The following is an 11,634-nucleotide window of genomic DNA, read 5'->3' on the forward strand; positions in this document are numbered from 1 at the left end:
GTGGTTGTTTACAAGGAGCGAAGCGGAAATGATGGTTGCTTAATCGCTTCTCTCTCGAAAGTAAAATTGCATTGTGAATGTCCTAATTGTTGGTCGGCTTGTGTTTTAATATGGTGTGTTAAAGTATATGCGTGTTGTTTAACATTAATTAAGAGAATAAATTATGAAAGTATAAATTTCCATATGGATTTTTTTTCTTGTCATTGTTAGTTTGAAATGATGTTAACATTTGTTTGTTTACTAGGTATCATCTCGGCCCTCACGCACAATTTGTTATGAAGTGCTTATTATGTTGTTTGTGGTATTAATTTTGGTATAACCAAACATTTTCAAAATATGTGGCCTATGTGAGAATTTGTAATCAATTTATTTTGAAGTGGTTGTTTATTTTGTGGAGGCCGGTATGTTGTGGTGTCTCAGACCAAAAAATTGTGCCCTTTAGTAGTAGTCTTGGGAGTATTTTACAATAAAAAATTGATCTAGTTATGCAATATCACTTTTTTCTAAATGCATCTACTCTTTCACTTCTAGTTACAAAGCTAAATTGTAATGAACTGATGATTTGAATATTGATATGTGCAAAATAATTTGATTAGTTGAACATGAATGATGATAGTTGGGTGCGTAAATTATACCTAATCAATATTATAGAGTATGTACATAAATTATTGGGAAAAAAAAGAATTCAGGAAATAAAAAAATTGACATGGACATTGTCCTCTACCACGCCTTCGACACTTTTTGATGAACTTGTTCATAACTTCATATACATCCATATTAAATATTGTCCAATACATCAATCGTGAAAAAATATTAAACAATCACCGTTTTCTCGAGCGGTAGACACATAAATATTGATTTTCAAAACAATTTTTTAATCTTTAAAATAAAATAAAATTGAATAGTTCGAGCAATAACCGTGAGCCATATTCTCAAGTAAAATGACACACTCACATAACAAAACAATAGATATGAATAAACTACATAGCATAATAAAGCCACCTCAGTGAGGGAGAAGAGTCCAAACATCTAACCCCTTCTTTTTTGGAATTTATATATATCCCCACTCACCTAACTCTGAAGATTAGTCAATTAATCTGCAGTTCCTGCAAGGATTCCCGAGCTACAACCACAGGAGGAGGAGCCCCATTAATAATCTTCTCCACCCAACTGGGGACAGCAGGAGGACGCCGTGCACCAAATATTGATGTGTGACGAAAAGGCACATACTTTGACCACGGCGTCAGAACTGGGACACTGGGATCTGGGAACTGCTCAATTGGTTTATAATCGAACCAGAACTCGGTTTCAATCCTCTCATGTCGACGAGCTTCTCTGAATATCTCATCTTTAGAACTTATTTTCGCAGCACGATGATATATTTCTTCTGTCTCTAGAATAGTGGCTTTGTCCATCGCTACAATTGTGATTGGAAGATATGAGAAACCCTAGTTTTTTTTTTCTTCTATTTATAGCCCCCTAGGCTCGATACACCGACCTTTGAGGTGAGTGTTGGGCTTAAGTGTGGGCTTCGTCTCCCATTTTATGGGTGGGTTTTGAAACTAATAAAACAATTCTAAGATGGAATCCAACTGGAAACTGCTATCTAGAGTCTAGACAACTAATGGTAGCCTGGACTACACTATTCATCTTCCTACTTGATTTGGTCAGGTTGTTGAAGGGCTTTAATAACCGTTTGAATTCGCAATCTCCTTGCATGCCGATGTAGTTGGCTCCCTCTTTCTTTGCAAGCATTGCTCCTAATTAGCATGGGTACTAATTTGTTGATAAAGCATAAATTCTCTAACATGGTACTAGTTTAATCTTTTGAGAATTTTTTCTGGTGGGCACCGCCACCCACTGGCCCATTTTTTGTCCACCGTTGCTTCTTTTTTTTCCCCCTGTTAATTTATTGCTCCGTGCATCAATATTTGCATTTAATAAATGCCAAAAGCCTAAACCACCACCATCTCTCCAATGAATTAACAACAAACCCCATTGAGTCAACTATATGTTCATCATCAGATCTATTGTTGTCACTGTTTCTAATTATTAAACCTAACCAAATAAAATTTCTGCTGTGGAAAACACAGTTTTCGGAGATGAATGAAAGTCATGAGTTGTTAGGCTTTATCAACAAATTAGTACCCATGCCTGATAAAAAAAATCAATGCCTCTAATGGGAAGAGGACCCGTGAATCCAGATCTTGCATCATGGATTCAGATCGATCGGCTTCGTCAAAGCGTGGATTGTTACTTGCACACTATTATCATTAGTTGGGTCACTTCCACTAAAAGTTTGAAAATCTAGTGGCTTCTCTATGAAGTTTAGCAATGGATTTGATTTCTCATTTTTACTGTTAATCCCATGTTACTTTTTCCAATACCATGAGATTAAAGGCTTAATATTGGAGAAATGAAAGATATGAGAATATAATATTATTCTACAATGGTAGATTAAGATATTCTAGAATAGTAGATATTATAATTGTTTTGATAATGATTTTGTTATTCTAGTTTCCTTATTAGGTTTATTGGCTATTTATATATAAACCCATTTTAAAGGGATTGATGTAATCATCTTAATTACAATAATAAAATCCTATTATCATTTTCTTTAGTAGTAGAATACATATATACATCTAAATTGTCATGAATGTCTATCCAAAGTCCAAACCATAAAATATCTACATCAAAGACAAATTCTACATGCATTGGCCAACATAATGAGCCTTGTCGTATATATTGACTGCTAGAGTCGACAACAGTTATTTACGAGCCTTACCAACACAACAATTCTTCTCCAACCAATCAAAATGTCTGAGATTTTAATGAGCTAAATCTTTGTGAGGATCATCTAATGATGTGTCTTTAAATGTCAGCATGTAGAGTTTGTTTGGGGGGGGGGGGGGGTGCTCAAAAAAATAAAAATAAAATAAAGTAATAATTATTGGATTAGGTGCGCTATCAGGGTTGTTCTATTTGGTTATTATGTTTTGGGTATTAATAACAAGAATGGATGGATAGTGGGTTATTATTATTATTATTATTATTTTTTAAATTCTAAAAATGATAGGTTCATCTAAATTATTTTAAAATACATATAATAATCATATAATTTCAGTGACGTGGCCGGGGGTTTACTAAAAAGAAAAAGGCATGGTTTTACGACTTGGCCAGTTCAAGTTTAAACCGAGTCGGAGACTCTCCAAGTCGATATTTATACTATGAATTGGCTCAACATAGATCCGGTTTTAATACGGGTTTGAACCGTCCGATTCAAATTATAAACCGTAAACTCGGTAGTTCAAGTATAACTCTGTTGAAAAATTGATTCAACTTAGTGATTTTACTTAACCGCCGAGTTGACTCAACTAAACATTAAACATTTTTATTCATTAATTTAAATATATAATGTTATTTAAAACTTTACTTAACAAAGAACCGGTGGATTTTTAAACGAACTAGTAGTTTGAACCGAACCGATCTAATCCGATTCGGTTAAAAACCAGTTGTTAAAACCATGGAAAAAGGAGATGATTCTAATTGCATTGACTTGAGGTAGGACTGGGTGTCAAAATGGCCCTCAAGCCTTCGGCTTGCCGCCTGGCCGACCGACTCGCCCTTATAGGTCCTCATTAAGCCCTCACTAGGCCCTCAACATTTATAACATAGATTTATTGATTTATATTGTAATATATCTCATTTTATGAATTAATTTAGTTAATCTTAATTGACAAATGTAATTTTAACAAGTTTTTTAGTAGCTTGGAATTTTAATTGGGGCGAAGTGAGTACACTTTTATCATTTTTAATAATTTTTTTTTATATTTATTTGGTTAAATAAATATTCATCAAATATATGACATGGTGCTCGACCCTTTTCGAGAGTAGTGTTCTAAAAACACTAGGGCAGTAGTTAGGCGGTGGGAAGCGCCCTAGGCCTTTTTAGGCGATGCCTAGACGGGATAAGCTGGCGTTTTTTTCCCTAATATATATAGTAATACACACCTATACTACAAGAAATAAAGAAAATCATTTACCATAACTCAAAAAATAAACACAAACAAAGATACTTATTACAAAAATACGTAATAGTTGAAGAATATCGACTTCATATAAAAACACTCTTTGTTATAATGGTATATAATTTACATTAGACTTAGTCTTTTAAACTCATTCAAATCTTAAGCCTACACGGGCCTTTAATTTTAGACATTTAATCATTAAAAATAAATAAAATAATAATAATAATAATAATAATAATAATAATAATAATAAAAATTTGACTGGATCTCCTAGAGACCGCCCTAATTGGTCGCTTTAGACCCGCCCTAGTTGGTCCACCGATTTTTAAATGACTTGGACCTAGCGAAGAGTCGGTTAAGGCGCCAAGCAAGATAGATAGAGACTCACCGTATACGACCAATTTTTAAAACGATCTTCTTCTAGAGTTGAGGCGATAATGGCTTTGAGATTTAAGCATTGGCGGGCCCTCAAAGATGAGGGCTTCGGTGTTTGTTTGAGGGGCGGGCGGTCCATTTAAACAAATGCCCGTGGAGTAAGATTCCGTTCTCGGTTTAAACAAAAAAAGGGAAAACATAAGTGTAGATACCGGGGTATTTCGCTCCCCACTATTGTTGGCCCTAGTGCTCCGCTAATCTCTCCACCGCCCGCTCTCGATCCAAACTCGTATCAACTCTCTCCTCCCCACCCCCCACACACACACACACTAAACCAGTCGGCGGGCGAAGAAGTTTTTGGTTTTCTTTATTCACTCACGGGGAATATGTTATGGTGTTCTCAACTCACTAAAGCACCACTTAACTTTTATTATGGAACAAATCAAATGCATAGAAGGGATAGTATATATTTTATTTGTTTAGAGATTGTTTGTCTTTTGGTGGTTTTAGAATAAATGGTTAAGGACACTTCAAAATGTCAGTGTATGCAGGCACATATGGAGCATGAAGAGGAGTTATGTGTCACCGAGTTGCATGATGTCAGTATTTATAGGTGACAATGATTTAGTGGAGGACTTAATTTCACGAGGGTTTGATGTGGATCACGAGGTCTCCTTTGGGAACGCCCTTCAACACGAGGCGACTATAAGGAGTAATGTTGAAGCCGTTAGGGTGCTATTAGCTCATAAAGCGGATGTAAATATCTATTTACTCAATGAAGATTTATTTTGACGCTATTTGTAATCGAGAATTTGAAGTCTTTCTTCTTTGTTGACCGGTATTATGTATTTGTATATGCAAAATTTAAATCATACTCTCATAATGCTCCTTCTCCGTAGTAGCATCAATTATTGCACAATCATTACCGTGTCTCAAGCTCTTAGGGTGTGTTTGTTAAATTTTAACTCATGGAAAGGAAAAGGAAATAAAATGGGTGGTCTACTATGGAATGGAATGGAAAGGAAATAATTTTAAATGGTATGTGTTTGGTAAATTGGGGAAAGGAAAGTAAAAGCGTGGAAAGGAATAATCGTGTTTGTTTGCAAAAGCTATGGAAAGGAATAATTGTATTGTTGGGTGGGGTGTATTAGTAGTAAGTCCCTTCATCTATCTATTTCCTTTCTTTCCACAAAATTTTTAGGGGGTTAACTAAAGACATTAAAAAACCTTTTCCATTTGTTTCCATATGGAAAAGCCCATTTCCTTTCCATGGGTAAACAAACGCCTTAAAAACTATGGAAAAGGTGGACCACTCTTATTTTCCTTTCCTTTTCATAGTATTTCCATCATAACAAACACACCCTTAGTCGAGCTAAGAAACTTTCTATTTCATTTAGACACAACTAACTTATAATTCATACAACTTCTTTACAAAATCAGAACAAATCTGATTGGGGGATTGTCACAATCTATGGAGAAAAGAATAAATCACTTAGGCCATTTCTTACCGCAGAATGTGCCTAATGCTCCTCCCTTGGTCCCTCTCTTAGAATCGAAGGAATATGTATCTCAAGTCTACCAGATTCTGATAATGGACCTAAAGTAGATAAGGGGCTTTCTGAAATGGGCATGGGCCATATAAACACGTCAATAATAGAGAAGTTGGACCTTTTACTCGGCAAATTCTGGGAACAAGTTGTTATCCCAAGAAGTGTAAGAACCAGGAAACACAATTGCGCTTGCAGAAGAAAGAACGTGGTGTGCATGCTGGAGACTGCCGACTTTGACAGTAATCAGCTGGATTTAATCGATGTTCAGCTAGATGCTGGTGCTGAACTATCTGGAGTAGGGCCATACATCGTGGTAGGGATTAGGCGTAGACAGGAGGAGGCAATGTGACAGTGCTGATGTTCATCTCCAGAATTGTGGTGTGGGATACATGGGATATGGAGGAGGGCAGGTGCAATCTGTTAATGAGGCGGGAAGTGGGAGGGGTAGGAGAGAAAATAGTGAGGGTGAAGTTGTGGAGGAACACATAGTGCCGAGAGGAACGGTAAGCATATGGAATTTGATAATGAGGTGGAATATAAGAAGGAAGGTTGCTTGTGGGTGGAGTTCAATTCACAGTCAATGAAGGTGGATAAGAATCATCCGAAGGATGACTCACTGCTGTTGATTCTTGTGTTTTGATGATTTCTGAACAGATTAAAGAGACACTAATGCTTCTTGAATTTTTTAGGTTCAAATTTGCAACAATTTCCTGTAGTTGTGTCATAATCCGTTTCTTCACATATGCCATGAATCAAAATCCAGAAGAAAGCCGACTTCAGAGAAGGTGAACTTGCAATTGAAAAGAAGGGTTGGACAGTTGAGAGCCTAAAAGCGGATAATCTGATAAGTGAAAATCTGCACAAGGGTCAATTCCAAACCCTAGAAATCGGCAGAAAGAGAATTTTCCCAAGAATCCTAGAAACACAATTTTCAATTTTTATTAGTTCTAAAACTGATTACTCTAGTGCAAGCTGTTTTTTCAACAGAGTCGAATTTGCTTATCAAGAAAGACTACTTTAAAACATTGCTATTAAAAAAAAGACAAGAAATACTTGATTAGCTGTTTGGAGTTTGGACTCTGACCACCAGCTAGAAAACAATTCCACACATTTGATGCACCACTTGAATTGTAGACAAGGTTGTCATTCACCAGTTTTCAAGATTATTTTTGAAATCTTGAAATGTGGGCTGTTAGAGTTCTAGGAGGATATCTCACGAGGGGCGCCTCCTAGAACTCTAAAATGGGCATTTTGTATTCCAGTATTCAGTGGACTTCACTTTAAATGGCAATAATCAATATTGTTTGCCTACTTAGTCGACAATGTAATGTTTAACACTATTAAGAAAGATATGAGCTATTTATAAATGTAATACTTCCTTTATACAATACCTTTTTTACAGGCTGGTGCTGACCCAGATGATGATGCCTGTGGACTAGTACCCTTACTTGTCGCGGCATATGAAGGAGAAACAGAAATTATCAAATACTTGTTGCAAGTTGGAGCGAATCCAGATGTGGAGGCATATGTAAGTGATCCTTTTTTTTCCCGGTAGATGATAGTTTTTTGTGGGTTTTAGATTTTATCTCTCTAGATACTACAGTTGAGATGAAATGAAAAGGTGGGTGAGCGGGTGTCTGAAAAACAAGTGGGATCCATTCATGGTAGATTTGTGCAATCCAATGTTGGATTGGCTTTGGAAATGACCAATGAATTCAAGAAGAAACAATATGGATACAGAAATGGGAGGGCTTTCTTAATGACCAATGAACTTAAGATTAAAAGGTATGAATCCAGAAATGGGAGGTCCTTGATAAGCTGTACATTAGATTTGTGTGATGCTAGGGAAATTGTGCAAATAATGTGCTTACTTGAACCATTGTAAAATTAGTTTTCCTTTTCTTTTTTCATAGATTCTTTCCTACTTAGCAAAAAAGAACAGAAAAGTTATTAACTCTATTGATTCTGTTGACAGGATGGGATGAAACCTATGGAAGTTGCTGCTTTAAGAGGTCATGAGGAAGATTTTAAAATTCTTTTCCGTGTTACCTCTACTATTCCAACATATCCGCAGTGGAGCCCAGATGGAGTTATGAGGCACATTGATTCTTCTGAAGCACGGAAACAGGTATCAAAAATTCATATGGTCCATATGTATTTCCTGGTTCGAGATGGACTGCAGGACCTCAAGATGTTTGTTAGCATTTAATTTTGTGACAGTTCTCATTCTGTTTCATTGAGATCAATGGCTCAGAAAATAAAGCCCTTGTTTTGTTTTCTTTGTTTACTGATAAGACATGAGTTTTTCTTTGGTACAGTTACTGATAAGAAATAGCATTGTGCGGCTATTTATATCCCTCGTTGCATATTTTTTGGGTTGTTACTCTTCCAAAAAAAATTTATACAAATTTTTTCTATTGCAAAGATGTCGGAATATAATTTTTTTAATTTTAGACCTTACAAGTATGTAATTTAGATTAGATATCTAAGCTTTCTAACGAAAACATGTTACTTCTTATAGAGAGGGCTCATACGGGAAGAAAATTTTAAGCAGGCGAAAACAATGGCAGAGGATGCTCTATGTGAAAAGAATTATTCAACTGCCATTTCTAGCTACAATAAGGTAATATGGTTTGTAAGGAGGCTGTGGTCTTATTTGCTTTTGATATATAGTATTGTGTGTAGACCACCAAAATTGCGAGTGCATGCGAGAGAAAACCCACTAAGCAGAGATTTAGTATTTACTGAATTATATTCTAGAATGCGTAGTATGACATTTTGTGGAGAGTCAGCATTTTATACTTCCAGATATATCCTTTAAAAACCAATATTGAATTAAAAGATATTATTTTTGTTTTCTCGACCTACTTATTTCTAATGAAAATTCTCAATTTACTGATAAATAAAAAAGAAAAGAAAAGAAAACACTTTTGTAGCTACAAATAAAAGCCTGCAATGTCATTCACAATTTTCACATTTTTACACGTACGAACAAAAAATGACCGAGTTCTTCACTCGGCCTCCCGCACAGATTTTTCTATTCCTGTTTTTGGAAAGCTTCGGAGATGAAGGGGAGCTATGACAAGAATTCTCTCTCTACCCGTTTTAGAATGTCACATCTTTGCCTTGAAGATCTGAATTTGGTGCACTGTTCTTGCCATTTCAATTTTAAGTGACGATTTGAGATTATTTAATTTGGTCTATCTTTTTTATTTGTAATATGAAAGGATGCTTTTTTGCATTTTGCTTTAGGATTATGCTTTAAACAGTGGATTGAATTAAATGATGTTGTAGATGTTCAAATTCGGTAAAATTAAATTCGTTAATATTACAACATTATAGTATTACAATTTACACGTAATATGACACATACCAAGGAGGAGCTACACAATGCCCAAGAAGATACCCACTACCGGTATAAGCTCTTTTATATTGTATAGGGGTATCTCAATTACAAATAAAGCCGTGTAGGTCTCCCCTATGAAATATGTGCTGGCACATGCCCAATTATGTAACTCCTCTTTCATCCCTTCCCCTACCTTGAGATTGTCTTTCTCTAGATTGCTTATATATTCTTGCATTCGTCTCCAAGTTCCAAACTAAGTTACGCTTACACGGATACGTATTACCCTATCCGACACAGATATGAAGTGTTTGACACGGCGAAATATTACAAACTTAGGTATATCACATACAATGTGTTTGACAAAGACACGTGGATATGTATCCGACACGGATTGTTTTATTTTTAAAATATGGCGTGTCCAGATAACTTAGGTTCCAAACAATAGCTCTAGGGAGATGTTCTGTGTCCGTGATACCTCTTTAGAAAGCGATGGTAGTATGAGTTTACTGCTTAGTGAGAGGTAGGGCTTCCTTGATGTTAGAAGGCATCCTTCAAGGTTTGAGGAATAATGAGGAGACAAGTTCCTAAATATAATTTGAGAAGGAACAAGAGATGATTTTTTTGAGTTTTGTCTTGGTTTTCGTTTTTATGTTTTGAGCCAACAAAAACTTAAAGCAGAATTAATCTTCTAACTGTAAATATCAAAAATTACGTCCATGGATAAAATGTACACTCGTGCACATTGTTCATGATGAGGATGATAGGTTAATAACATACCAAATGACTGGAAGGGCAAATCTTTGAGCTCTGATCGGAGTACCACGTAGAAATTAACTTACTTTCCACTTCCATGTAGCTGCAACACAAGTATAATCCACCTGACATGGATATGTGATTGAAGGCAGGATTTGTAAAATGTGTCCTGGGAAAGTTTTTCTTTTCATTTCATTCTCTTTTGGTGCTGTATTGCTTAAGTATCATGTGTAATATTTGACGTTAAACTCTCTGGTTATGTGAATTTAGGCCATAGTTTTGGATCCTACCAACGAATCCATACTATCAAATTGGAGTCTTTGTTGGGCTTTATTTAAAGTAAATGCTAAGCGAGCTCTATATTTTGAATGGCCGGCACCATACTACATTTATAGCTCTACCCAGGTGTGGCATCAATTGGAGGTACGCGATGTATTTGATCGATCTGATACTTAGTTAACTCTTTTATCTTGATGTTCCCACTAATACCCAATCGATAACGAACCTGAATGGCTTTTTTAGGTCCAATTCATATATATATATCTACCACGAGGATATCCCTATAGGGACGCCAGCCGAGACCGTTGGATCCGAGATCTAACGGTCCGAAAATCAAAAACAAACCCATATTCTCTCTCTTCCTTTTTGTTTTTGATTTTCGAACCTTTGGATCCGAGATCCAACGGTCTCGAAACACTCATCCCTATAGGGATATCCTCGTGGTAGCCCAGATCTATATATATATATATATGTTCATTATCTTCTATTCATTCAATTTTATATTTTTTTTCCAAGTTTTCAATCCTTAATGGAGCAATTGCTATATAATTGCAGTGGTTTAACTATATAACTGGTGAATGTTGTGACGGTGACCCGCTGGATCCTGGATACAAAAACGTTTGTCAGTTTTTTAAATTGGTTGTGGCATCTCTCTAGTAACATGTCACTGACATTCAAATAGGTTTCAATCAGCTTGTAACTACTATAAGAACATTCACAAGCCGTGATTTCCATATTAAAAAGTAGTGGAGATAATAACACCTTGCTGTAGTGCAGATAATAACACTTTGTTAGTTGGCACCTGCAATATCTGTTTTTCACTCTGCTATAGATGAAGGCCTATTGTGTTTTGCGGTGGAATTTACTGTAATATATTGCATCAATATTCCATTGACTGTTGTCTTGGACAGATTGATTATTCTATGTCTAGTCTTTTCACTAAAGAACTAACACGTTTAACCCCTTACCTCGAGACAGGTGTAAAGGCGTGATGTGATATTCCCTTACACACAGTCTCTGGGGGACTGATATGGATGGATGGGTGAGACCGAAGTTCGGCTTTTGGAGATTAATCGCCACGATCTTACTCCGGTTCGGGGGTCGAGTAGAATCGTCCGGGCGAAGTTCATAGGAGTGGTATTTATAGAGATTCGAGTGTATCCTCACCTCCACGGTAGAGGATGTTACCAACGTGGGGGTGGATCATGGGAACACGTGAAATATCTACATAGGTCCGGCGTGATGATGAGGAGTAGCGACCGAGCAAGTAGCTTCATGGGCCGTGATCGCTGATCGTCGGTCG

The 11,634-nt window shown here is 36.3% G+C and overlaps 1 protein-coding gene across 3 annotated transcripts; it reads left to right on the forward strand.

The window, feature by feature from the left end:
* Positions 1 to 5,631: 5,631 nt before the first annotated feature.
* Positions 5,632 to 11,268, forward strand: LOC147520229 (uncharacterized). 3 transcript variants are annotated; one of them, XM_086594938.1, is made up of 7 exons: positions 5,632 to 6,539; positions 6,643 to 6,738; positions 7,356 to 7,481; positions 7,929 to 8,081; positions 8,475 to 8,576; positions 10,323 to 10,475; positions 10,887 to 11,268. In XM_086594938.1, the coding sequence occupies exons 4-7, from the start codon at positions 7,935 to 7,937 to the stop codon at positions 10,986 to 10,988; spliced, it is 504 nt and encodes a 167-aa protein (XP_086451064.1). In that variant the 5' UTR covers positions 5,632 to 6,539; positions 6,643 to 6,738; positions 7,356 to 7,481; positions 7,929 to 7,934; the 3' UTR covers positions 10,989 to 11,268. The 3 variants fall into 3 exon arrangements, with proteins under 3 accessions (XP_086451064.1, XP_086451063.1, XP_086451065.1); XM_086594937.1 differs by having other exon boundaries at positions 5,632 to 6,738; XM_086594939.1 differs by lacking the exons at positions 5,632 to 6,539; positions 6,643 to 6,738 and having other exon boundaries at positions 7,199 to 7,481.
* The last annotated feature ends 366 nt before the right edge of the window (positions 11,269 to 11,634 follow it).

Source organism: Coptis chinensis, chromosome 2 (assembly GCF_015680905.1).
Source record: "Coptis chinensis isolate HL-2020 chromosome 2, ASM1568090v1, whole genome shotgun sequence".
NCBI lineage: Eukaryota > Viridiplantae > Streptophyta > Magnoliopsida > Ranunculales > Ranunculaceae > Coptis > Coptis chinensis.

Coding starts and splice junctions, on each gene's coding strand:
- LOC147520229 (XM_086594937.1), top strand. CDS start 7,935: ATGAAACCTATGGAAGTTGCTGCTTTAAGAGGTCATGAGGAAGATTTT. Junction 8,082..8,474: donor CTTCTGAAGCACGGAAACAG/GTATCAAAAATT, acceptor TACTTCTTATAG/AGAGGGCTCATACGGGAAGA. Junction 10,476..10,886: donor AGGTGTGGCATCAATTGGAG/GTACGCGATGTA, acceptor ATATAATTGCAG/TGGTTTAACTATATAACTGG.